Raw genomic sequence first — 12639 nt, forward strand, 5'->3', positions numbered from 1 at the left:
AATGTGATGGGAGTGCAGTCATCAGTACCCACTCCATCGGATAGGCAGGGCCCTGGCGCGCCTCAAATGTGCCAGTGGAAAGATATCATCGCAGGCAGGCCTGGACTGACTATAGGGCAGCAGTCCCCGGGAAAATGCCCGGTGGGTTCGATCCATTCCGAGGGCCGGTCTGTGTGGGGAAATTTGCAAATGTGATCAGATTTAAAAAAATATATAATTTAAATATTTTATTACTTCTAATGTGTACACTTCATTGCTTATTTACACTCTCAGTTATGTACGCTCTCAGTCCCATATTCGGCAGTCCCGAAGATTCTTCCTCACCGGTCCATTTGATTTTTGGACCCAGCCCAAATGGACCAATGAGATCGCACGGCAAAATCACGCTAATACATCACGTCTGAAATATAGCTACTTAGTATACAGTTTGTCGCACAACCCATTTCACAAAAAAATGTCCCAATTTCCCACAGCCCGAATTTGGGCCGGGGGGTGTTTACAAATGGCTGGGCCGATGTTCTAGTCCCAGTCCGTTACTGATCACAGGCGTGCCTTCATCTCCCCGTGCTTCACATCCACGGTTCACCACTGCGCTCCCTCTCATCGCTCTTATTTAAGGAGCTCTCCATTCTCCCGAATCTTACGAGTCACCTGGGACCCCCCGCCCCCCGTTCGTTTCATGAGTCATTCGCGTACACACACACACCCCACCCTCGAGTACGACCCATGCAGCCCACACTGCCAACTACCATCCACCTGAAAAGTAAATTGTGGGAGGGGGGGCCTATCATGGGGCCCCACACTGAGCCCGCACCTTCCCACCTACCCGCCCCGACCCCCACTTGCATTTATTGTTTGCATATATAACATAAAAAAACGCCACTGTTATGTCCTTTTCTTAATCCGAGAAAACCTCACAGAGATTCCATTTTCAGGAGGGCACTGCTTGGAATGTTTGGCCATTTCCTTTTTACATTATGTTTTGCATGCGGGAGAGGAGCCTTAAATAAATTAAACACACAAGCACGCGCGCTCGCGCCTCAACTGTGCAAATGGATATAAAGGAAGCTGCTTTGTAGTATTACCCTTTCGCACCAGGCTAATGTGTAATCAGTCAGCTCGGTATTTCGAGGGGTAATAAGGGGTGGCCCAGATTAAAATAAAAAATACAAATAATGCAATAAATCTCGACTTAAAGCTTTCGTGACTGCAGGAATTCATATTCTTTGGGTCTTTCGGTAAAGTCACCTAGATAGGTTCAATGAAAATAACTAAAAACTACGTTTCAATCACAACACAAGCGGTCATCATCAGGAAAAGGGGGTTAGCTTCTCAAGGCAAACTGTTTATAAAGGTTTGAAATTGGCATAGCCTAAATGTCAGCAGCCAATGTCAGTGTCAGTGGTGGGCAGCGACCGCGACGGTGGTGGGTTTTCCACCAATCAAAGGGATGCCAGGTAAAAATACATTTAAAAAAAATATTCAGTACAGCTGTGAAATACTGAAGCAGATGCGAATGGGCATTTTGTTCACGGTTGTGGGCTTAGTGATAACCAACCACCGCTGTTGCTAAATATCGTATCGACACTTTTGGAATTTGACTATAACAAATTCGTAGGGGCTTGAGCCTTACAGCGAATTAGCAGTTGATTTGCAGTTGAAATAGCATTGTTTGAAGTTGCGATATTTATAAAACCTACCTTTTGCTGTCTTGGAAAATATCAGTGTGAAACTTGTGAGATGCTGGCATCAAAAATGTCTCAATTCCTATTCACAATCAAACTCCAGAGAATAATTTGTTAAAATCACAGCAATGCCAGTCTCAAAGCATGACCTGGTTCTCTGTTCAATTTGGATGTCTATCATCTATCCCATTTCCAATCTTATTGTGGAAATTCATTGGTGGTGTAAATAAAGTAAGACTTCTGAAAGATTATTAACAACAAGACTCTCACCAAAGGGAGCACTTTAATAGCTATAAAAAAAGATTTGCAAACACGTTCAGTTTGAGAACCATTTCTTATGAAAGCCACTGAATGTTGGGCGCAAAAGAAGGATTGCGAAGAGGGGTATAAATGAAGCACCGAGGTCAATCTGCTCAGGCACATCATATCAAGGGCAGTGTTTAATGAGCATGGTTTTATTGACTCTACCCAGTAGAAGCACTCATATTCCATCAGCAGAATATGGAACATGTTTGATTTGATTAATGAAGGTAATATCCGATTGTTTATATTAATATATCCATTTTCATCATTTATTAAATCCACCAGGTGAGGGGGGTTGGTAAAATCCAAGTTCGCGTTAAGAAGGGATTCCAGAAATTAAATCCAGTACCCAGATCACAGTGGAATATATGTGCTGTTTAATCAAAACAATAGATGGTTGGTTAATTTATTTAACCTGGATGAGAGGCCATTGAAATTCGCGAACTCTTTTCTGAGAAAGATCTGTAAAATTCCTGTTAGCTAGCAAACCGCTATATTGTCAGGTTGCAGTGGAATATACTTGTTTGTGTGATGTGTGTGCTCTAATGCGGATACGCAATGGTTTACACTGACATAAGACGTCAACACGTGATCATTGGAAATATACAGAAAGCAATACACTTTATTAACACCATGAATAGTAATGAAACTGGTGACCGGTTTTCCATGTAGCTTTCTGCCGTTGCCCTTTGCGGTTCTCTCCAATGTTATTTGTTTCGTATTGTAGCCGCGTGTTGTTCGGGACGATGTCCGATGTTTAGCTCCACATTGCGGGAGCCTTTTCTTTTTTCATGAACCGAATCCTACCGAATCCAAACACACACTCACAAACAGTTCACTTGTTCAGCGGTCGGCATGCTGACCGGCAAAGCAAATGTAGTGTATCACATAGTAGGCTTTCGCAACCAATATTATCCACAAGAGGTTTTTGGGTTAGATCGCCCAAAGAGAAATACAACTCTGGCTGTCCGCCTGATGATGCTGGTTGTAATGACTGGTGAAACGTTGTACTCGAATTGTAAATGTTGTGCGTTTACTCTCCAACACACCGGTGTGTTGAACTAGTAATGAATTGGCATGTTTTGTTTTCGTGAAAAACCTTACTTATTAGCTGTCTGGTGGTGGCAGGTTTAACCACACATTTCTATTTACTTGACCTTACCCAAAAACCTATATTATGGACAAAGCAATGATGCACTTTGCCCGTGCATTGCATTCTACGCGTGGCTTGACTCACAAACGGAAACTTGCAAATCCGGGGGTTAAACGTGCCCGCATACTCCTGCTGGGTCGACGATATAAATATCACTCTGTGAGAGAATAAGGGATATCGCCTCCCGTCCAGAGAAGACGTCGTTTCTACCGCTGGCCCAGAGGGGTCAGTTGGTGATGACACCAGCCCGGTTGCTCACAGGAGCACTTTGACTTCCTGGTGCTGCAGGGATTTGTATAACTCATGCACACACAAGGGGCGGTCAGAGTGTATTGCATTGAATATGAAAGCGCAACCGGCACAAAAAATATCCCTAATGGTAATATCCCTTTGCTGTGCAAAATACGGGAGCCATCCCAACTGTACACATACCCCAAGTGACAGCTTTTTAATTGCTTTATTTTTTCGGAATCCATCCTTAAAATGTCATATATTATATACCGCGTTTATTTTTAACGTTTTATTTGTTGCATGTGTTTGTATCGCCTATGTGCTTTGTGTACGTAAGTGTTTGCGGGGTGCGGTGGTGCAGTGTTTCGCGCGTTGCTCTATGAATCCGGCGACCAGAGTTCGATTCCCGCTCAAGGCCAACACCAGTGACGATTATCTGAACCGGTCACGGGCCTCCCCTAAGTTGACCGCCTTTGTCTCCCCACTGGGGAGACAAAGGCGGTCGGGCGCGATGCTGGCCACCCACCCACTCACTCGTGTGCCGCGCCGGCCTTCATAGGTGCTACTCGCTAACAGCACTTGCCCCTACAGTCTGTTAAGGCGATACGGGGGATCGTTGCCTTCTTGTTGTGCGTGTGTGGAGCAGTGGCACAGTGGTCACCACACTGCTAACCACCTAACCAGTTACCTGAGTTCAATTCCTAGCCATGGCTAACAATCACCGGCAATTTATACCTCTGGACCTGTCCTGGAGCTCCCTTCGGTAAACATCAGCACTGGGGACGCAAAGGCAGCCAGCAAGTTTATGGCCACACCGCTCCCGAGTGAGCCGCGTCGACACGAACTGGATGCTCACTGACAGGTACTCCGCTCACAGTGAGCCTGCGAGTGTCAGGGCTCTTTCACCGACGATAACCAAGGGTGCTGCAAAGGTAAAGGGGGCATTCCACGCTGGGTATTGTCCAAGATCACCCTGTTGTGTCTGCAGTGCCAGTTTTTTTTTTTACAAATTCTCGCGGACTGTACTTGCCCAGGCAAACTGAGTCTTTGTATCTTGGTGTGTATTTTCCCCTCTGCACATTGCTATCTTCAAATCAAATCAGGTTCAATTCCTGACCAAGCAAACCGACAGTGGTTGCGATGTGAATCTAAAATAAACTGAACTATTTTTTTTATTTTATCAGGTAAGGCCAACTTACCTAAATAGCTATTTTTTTCAGAAGCCACCTAGCCACAAATGATCGCTCAATGAAGTGGATTATCACGTTGAAATTTATTGCAGCCAAATACTCTATATGCATGTTTCTAAATGTCGAGGGTAATAATGGAGGACCTGGAGAAAATCCACAATACCACGGGGAGAGAGACATGCAAACTCCAAATATACAGGTATCAGGGTCAGGATCGAAGCCAGGCAAGGTAGTTGACATCTCTCCATCGCGAAATCTGATCTTGGCAAGATTTGCTCAGGATAAATTGAGTATATATTGACATGTGCTGATGTCTGGAGTAGGAAGACAAAGGCAGGTAAGTGTGATGTTGAAGACATATCCTCTGTTAGCCTTAATATATACTTGCTGGCATCTCTCATGCTAAATGGGAAATCTTTAGGTTTGTACGCGTGAAACAATGCATCGTGAGGTTTGAAAACACGGCAATTTCTGCGTAACATTCTTTATTCATACCGTTCCAATAACTCTCCGTGGCCGAACAACGTATTTAACACACGCATGTATCGTTTACAATTCAGTGCAAACCTGACCATGACCACCACCCAGAGGAGAGGAACACAAATATTATTCATGTCAACTTTTGTCTCCTGTGTCCATTTCGACTATTGCAACCATGTCGGAGAATTGGGACGTCAACTGAGCAGATTGTTACTCAGAATGTATCTTAGATCACAACACAAGTTGTTTATTGTGACACACGGGGGAGCGGGGGGGGGGTGATTTTCAAACATGCTGCACTTCCCTGTTGTTTGATCGTGTTGTATTTGTCGTTCACACAACCGTCTGTGAAGCCACTTGTCCCCCAGTGTGCCTGCACTTAAGTCAGGGCACTTCTTGCCTTTGCTCCTTCCACTTGGCAGAAACATATGTGGCCTTGAAAAACAAACAAAACAAAAACTCCTCTGAGTATAAATCTATATTTGCATTTGGTTTGGGAAGCCACCATGGATACAAAGAAAAGCATATGATTAATGGGCTGCAGCTGGTAATTATTTAGATTCACTATTCCTAGTGGTTTAGAAAAATGCTAATCCAACGTGGCGCTAATGTTAAAATTCATGAATGTAAAAATAATGGTCACACTTCTACTATGAGGATGATGGCGTGGTATAATGGTTAGCACACCGGACTTACAATGGTGGCGAGATATTAACTACCTCGCCTGGTATGCAGGAGGTTGTGGTTTTGTTCCCGACCCTGATGCGTTTATATTTGGAGTATCCCCATGGTCACCTGTATCTTTCTCCGGGCCCTCCGGTTTTTTTCCTCTTCATTTAGAAACAAGCGTTCAGATTATTTGGCTGCTATGAATTTCCACGTGATAAGCCACTTCGTTGAGCTATCATCTGTGGCCAGGTCGCTTCTGAAAAGAGCTATATAGTTCAGTGGGCCTTACCTGGTAGAATAAAAAGAAATAGTTGTTTAATTTAGCAATGAAGAGGTCACTGGTCCAATCGCTCCGCACAAATAGTTGATACAACTGATACATTTCTGAAAGTTAGTTGAACGGCAGGTAGTGGGGTAAAATGTGGGTACTCCCACCTGTTCCAAGACGTCTGGCCAGCGTAGCAGAGTCCAGCCAAATACTCTCTAGAGTGGCTCTCCATCTCGTTGAGGCCTCCACCACCAGCAGTGGAAAGTGAAAGCAACTGCAGGGCTGTGCGTTTACCTTCCACTGTGAATCATGTGCACTGAATGTTGATGGCTGCAAATCCTGTTTGCTGGCACAAGCACCAAGGCAGGTTGCAAGGGTTGTACGGTTGACCCCTGCTTTTGTGGATGACCTCTACTCAGCAATGCAACAAGCCATTGTCAGAGTGTGCCATACAATGCAGGGTGACATTATAATATCTTGCAACATCAACTGCCACATTGTGCCAATGTCAATCAAATTTTATTTTATCTTAGAGAGTTATCTTCATTTTCTTTGAACAGTGGTATCTGAACCGGTCCTAGGCCTCCATAGGTCGACTCGGCCGCAGTGTATAGACATGAGCACCGGTGAGACAAAGGTTGCCTGTAGCGACTGGACACTCTGTGGTGTTGTGCACCATGCCAGCCGCAATAGGTAATCGCTGACAGCACGTACCCGAACACTCTCTGAGGCTATGCAAGAGGGCTAAGGGTTTTCTGATTTGTCTGCAGAACTTCAAAATAGTAATTTTTTATTCAGCTATAAATATTATGCTAGAATTGGGATTTTCCCCTTTTTTTCTGGCAACAAAACTGAAACCTTTTTATGAGGAATCATGTCTACATGTACCACAATACTTGTGGTCAGAATGCAAACAAAAAACATAATCTGATAATATATGCATTGTCTTTTAAACTGATTGGTCCACACCAGAGGCAGCTTTCTTTTGAGCCTCGTCTCAAACGGTGTTAGACCAGAGGACGCCAAAAGGGGGACAAACGCGTGGATGAAGAGGAAGCAATGGGGAGACAAAGGTGGCCAGGCATATTCCTGGTCACACCACTCCCCTGTGTGGCATTTTTTTCTTTGATCACGGCTGCTGAGCACAGGTCCAAATCGCCAAGGTTGTAACAATTTGGGAAAAGAGACGATAGGAGGGAATTTCTAAGTTGAGTCATGTGAGCAGAAAGATATGTCGTGTGACCTATACCGGTGGTTAGTCGCCTACTTATCGCTCTTGTATTGCTACTGCCGTGCTTGCTATTCCAATCAACTACCTTAGTGAGTTGACGCTCATTACCAGCACTTTCTGCTTTTGTCTATGAAGTGTAAACAAGGGATATGTGTCTCTTTGTGTGTGTGCACGTGTTCTTGTGCGTGTGTGGAGAGCGGTACTGGCATATCGTATAGCGCGCTGTGCTACGAACCTGGTGCCTCGAGTTCGATTCCACTCTCGGCCAACAGCAGTGGTGATTATTTAAACCGGTCCTGGGCCCTCCTAGATCGACTCTGTCTCAAATGAGTACCTTGTACGGTGTGTAAACATTGCCACTGAGGACACGAATGCGACCGGGAGTGATGCTGGTCACCCACGTCCTCGTGTGCCGTGCCGGCGTTTATAGGTGCTCACTTACAGCACTTGCCATAACAGTCTGTTAAGGCTATACGGGGGATTTTTGTATTTTGTATTTGTCTTGTGTGTGGGTGCCTGTGCACGTTTTTGCATGCATGCATGTGAGTGTTCTAAAATCTGATATCGATTTAAGGCAAAGCTTGGAAAGTGGTGTAGAATGTTCTGATGACACTGGATAAATGTTCTAGCTCATATGTCAAACTTCTTTGTTTTCATGAAATTAAAACGGAGTAATACATTCAGCTTGTAGGCGACAAGTGAAGATAGTGATTTATCATTTAAGCTCCATCAGTACGTCTGCCAAATATGAAGAAGCAACACAGCAAGATTCAGCCACAACAACAGCAGCGATGAGTATAACATATAACTACGATTATTCACCTTCACCCAGGAAAGCCTCGCTGATGTCCCTGCGTCGAGATGTCTCCTAAAGTAGTGTTTTGCATGCGGGATGAAACCAGAGTGGCCAGAGAATAGCCACACTTACAAGGGGACACTTGCTGGACTGCCATCTGATGTTAACAATATTGGGAGTTTCATACATTTTCATTGTTGAACCTTTTTCGCACCGTACGTAGCCAACCGTGCTAATCCGAGGTGCGGGCCAGAACAAATTCGGATATCGCTCACCACCGACGTTAGCATTGGCCAGGAATCGAACCCAGGTCTCACATGGTTCACAGTGCAGCATGCTAACCACTGCGCCACTACCCCTACAGGAGAAGTCTTGCACGGTTGTCCGCAGACAATAAGAGTTCTTTTTTGCAGACCCTACAGCTGTGGCACATGATATGAGTCATGGATAAGTGGAGTTATCCCGTGTCCCATTATTATTGTGGACGATAATCGCTTTCACTGTTAACCTTGTGTCGGATGTTAGCATGAGACGAGCGGTCTAACCTGTCACATCACGTTCGTCCCACCCACGCTGGGGGAAACGCCGACCCGTGGTGCCACCTCCATTCTCTAGCACACGGTCCACACAGCTCTACTAACCCCCTCCCATCCACTGCGAGCTAGTTGGTAACAACTCCACGGTCCCGTGCCAGGGAGCAGTCTCTCCGGACAACAACCGTGGTGGCCTGCCTGTCACGCGATGTGTGTACGTTCAACTTATTTCGCACCATACATAGCCAACCATGCTAAACAGAGATGCGATACCCGTGATGCCTTCTTAAAGTCGGGATGCCAACCACCTCGCTGGTAGCCCTCACCAGACTTGCTCTGCGTGTGCTCTCCACATTGTGAGGCAGGACTGTGGCCTATTGCACACCTAGCGCAGTTAAAAAATACAATAATGCCAGAATATAAGTTTTAGCTTAATGGTCGTGCAGGAATCGATTGATGGCACAACCCTCTTTAATCGTACAGTGGTATCTGTCAAAAGAGAAAGTTAACTGCCATGCTGCTAAATGGTAAAAAAACATACATTATAAATACGCTTTAGGATGGTGATTTGACTAGTTATCAGCACACTGGCTAAAGTTTCAGCCAGTTTTCGTTTTACGATGAACGATGCGATTATCACTACGATCGTTGTTTTTTTGTCACCACTATCAAAGGATTAACTACATTTTAGGCTTGTAACATGAATGGATATTTAAGACTCGGTGATATAATTGGGAGAGTAAAGCATTCTGCTATGCAAGGTGCAATCCAAAAGTTATATTTTAAATGTATGGCATTTCACTCGTATAATCAGTGTTTAACTGCCGTATTGATGTGCGGGCTTCTTGGCAAATTGGCTGCCATTTAGTGACTCAGATGTGAGTTGTTTCAGCCCAACAAGTTTCAGTTGTGGCTGCTCCACACAGCAGCAATGCGGCCTTCATCAGGGGGTGATGCTTGGTTTCTGGCACTGCACACATCGCCTGCTATCCAGTCTTGCTGTGTCGTCATTCAAAACGATGTCACCATGTGACAGTTAATTGTGGTATCGCTTTCCCAACAATCATTACTTGGCTGAAGATATATTCGTGTACAGATGACTGCAGAACCCAGGCAATTGTTGGTGCTGGCTCACCGCTTCACTGCTGCCTTGCGGCTTGTCTGTGGCTTCTCAGCGATCGTTCGTATTACCGTGAAGCAACGGTCCCATTTGTTCCGACCGACCATTCCCAACTACGCAGTGTCTTGACCTTTCGCCCTTTGCTTCCCGCGTGCCTCTCTTCCCCAGTTTGCTCGCAGTTTTCGCGTGGCGTTTTTGCCATTTTTGGCTTCTACGACAAGAAGTCGGTGAACACGCTGACGTCGTTCTGCGGCGCCCTGCACGTGTCCTTCATCACGCCCAGCTTCCCGGCCGAGGGAAACACGTCCTTCATCCTGCAGCTGCGGCCGTCGATCACCATCGCCCTGCTCGACCTCATCGCGCACTACAAGTGGCGTCAGTTTGTCTACCTGTACGACACCGACCGAGGTGGGCCCGTGGCGCCACCGCGCTGCTCTTGAGTGCGACGGTGTGCGCGTGCTGTGGGGGTTGTGGCGGTGTGCGCATGTGGCAGCGTGTGCGTGTAGGGAGCGTGTGGGGAGCGTGGCGGTGTGTGCGTGTAGGGAGCGTGTGGGGAGCGTGGTGGTGCGCTTGTGTGGGTAGCATGTGGGGAGCGTGGCGGTGTGCGTGCATCTGGATCGTGGCGTTGGCTGTAGTGGAGCATTGAGTGTATATTGCCATTGTTACGTTTAACTATTTAAGTTTGAACAGGTCAGGCCCACTGAGCTATGTAGCTCTTTTTCAGAAGCGATCTGGCCGCAAATCATAGCTCAAGGAAGTGGTATGTTACGTGGAAATTTATAGCAGCCAAATATTCTAAACGCGTGACGTTGATTCTAGGTGTGGAGGAAAATAACGGAGGACCCCGAGAAAGATCTACATGACCACGGGTAGAGAAAACATGCAAACTCCAAATATACAGGCATCGTCAGGGTGGAGTTCTAACCCACGACCTATTGCATGCAGGGCGAGGGAAATTACATCAACAGAAGAGGCTTGATTGAAGCTTACTCTACAACTTTGATTTAAAGCTTTCGTGACTGCAGGGATTAATATTCTTGGTTCTTTTGGTAAAGTCACGTAGAAGGGAAACAATAAAATAATAAAAATATAAAACAATACAATTATCACGACGTTTCGACTGCAACACAAGCAAACATCATCAGGTGTGAAAACCACAACAATATTTTTTTATGAAAAGTGGTGGTTATATTTTTTTGTCTCCTCCTCCTCTTTTCCAAACATAGATGGACTCGTCCATCTGAACAAACTGTCAAATCTCTCTCCGTGGTGCTAACGTTAAAAAAATATATAACCGCCACTTTTTTTTCAAATTTTCATGTTGTGGTTTTCACACCTGATGATGATTGCTTGTGTTGCAGTCGAAACGTCGTGAAAAATTTATTGTTTTATATTTTTATTGTTTTATTGTTTCCCTTCTACGTGACTTTACCGAAAGAACCAAGAATATTACTCTACAACTGTTTATGGCAGTAGGGTTTTGGAAAGTTCTCATCGTCAGCCATGGTCAATCCACTCTGGACGAAGGCCTCCCAAATTCCATTGGCGATCTCTCGCGACCCTGTGATATAATAATTCACTTAGCACCGTACAATATTGCTAACCTCAACAAAACACAGATAATGTTTTCAGTAATTAGTTATCTTCATTTCTGACATCTTGGGGTTTAAATGTCTCTTCGGCGTCTTATTTAAAACAAAATAATCGTGGTCATTTCATTAACAGCAACAACAACAAAAAGACACTTGTAATTTTGAAAAGATGAGCCGGGGATTGTTGCTTCCTCAAAAATGAGGTCGTGAGCCACCGCTCGGCACGGGAGACACGAGTCCCAGGTGTGTGTGTGTGGTCCCCCTGAGCCGTCAACTGTGGAGCCAGACTGCTGTGGTGGCATGTAGCTAAGGGAGGCATTACGTCTGCACCCCACCCCCACCCAGCAACTAACCCAGTGGCTCCTCCCCACCGAGAAGCAAAACTCGTAACACGGAGAGATTGCTCTCAGTGTGTTACCTCTGCTTAAATTAGTGTCCAGCTGCTTCAGCTCCGTTTGTCTGTGTGGCTGGGCGGCATGCCAGCCGCAAAGGAGTGCGGGTAATGGCCAAGAGCGCTTATCCCATTCCGATGACATACGTGTACGTGTACGTCATCAGTTAATCTTCCAATTCCGTTTCGATGGCATGCCTGTACGCACGTGTATGAATGTCATCGGAATGGAATCAGAACTAAAAAGGTCATGCCGGAGGGCGTATGGCACAGTTTGGCGTCAGGTATCGTAGAGTGTGGTCATGCCACTACAGTGAAACGGACCCACCCTGCAACTTGCAGACATCTCAGAACATGAAAGAGTTAGCAACAACAATAATAACAAGAACAAGAAGAAACCCCCATACGGTCTGTTTCACACGATCGTGTCACAATGGCGTGATTCATGGGCAAATATTTTGTTCAGCAACAAAGTCAGAAGTCAAGAGTTATTACCCTTTCTTTGAGGGAACCGGACAGTGCTGCCCAATATGAAAGGGATTCCAGCATTCCAGGGATATATTTTTGGGATCCTTATTCGACAAATGATACAAAGGATAGCTGATTGAGTCACAGCTACTGTCTAGGAGTGGATCCTTGCTCTTGAGCTACATTATGTATACCTGTGACCTTGTGATTGCACCACATTTCAAGAGAAAACGAGTGTCTACTGTGGCCATGAGAGCTGTTTATAAAGACGTTGTACCGTGCATCACCCCACCAAACAATTTGCCTGGTCAAGTGACACCATGAAGCTCTAGGCCATCGAATTTCTTCATTTACAATAGAAAGATCATGAAGATTATGATGCAACACATACTTACGTGGCTTCCTCATTGATGGCAGACCGTGATGATCTATTTCCACATTGGTCAGGGTGCAGCATCATTTCATCATCTGTGTACGGTGGTGTAGAGGTTACCTGGCATGTCAATGCACAGATGATTAATTATAGTTG

The 12639-nt window shown here is 45.4% G+C and overlaps 1 protein-coding gene across 4 annotated transcripts in view; it reads left to right on the forward strand.

The window, feature by feature from the left end:
• The window catches only part of LOC116942823 (glutamate receptor 2-like), a 217349-nt gene that overhangs the window by 105306 nt on the left and 99404 nt on the right, over positions 1 to 12639 (forward strand). For all 4 annotated transcript variants that reach the window (XM_032955144.2, XM_076067523.1, XM_032955142.2 and 1 more), the window contains one exon: positions 9828 to 10067. In XM_032955144.2, the coding sequence (XP_032811035.1) occupies positions 9828 to 10067 (240 nt within the window). The remainder of the gene's footprint in view (positions 1 to 9827; positions 10068 to 12639) is intronic.

This window comes from Petromyzon marinus, chromosome 16 (assembly GCF_048934315.1).
Source record: "Petromyzon marinus isolate PM22_M1 ecotype Great Lakes invasive population chromosome 16, UKy_Petmar_22M1.pri1.0, whole genome shotgun sequence".
Classification (NCBI taxonomy): Eukaryota; Metazoa; Chordata; class Hyperoartia; order Petromyzontiformes; family Petromyzontidae; genus Petromyzon; species Petromyzon marinus.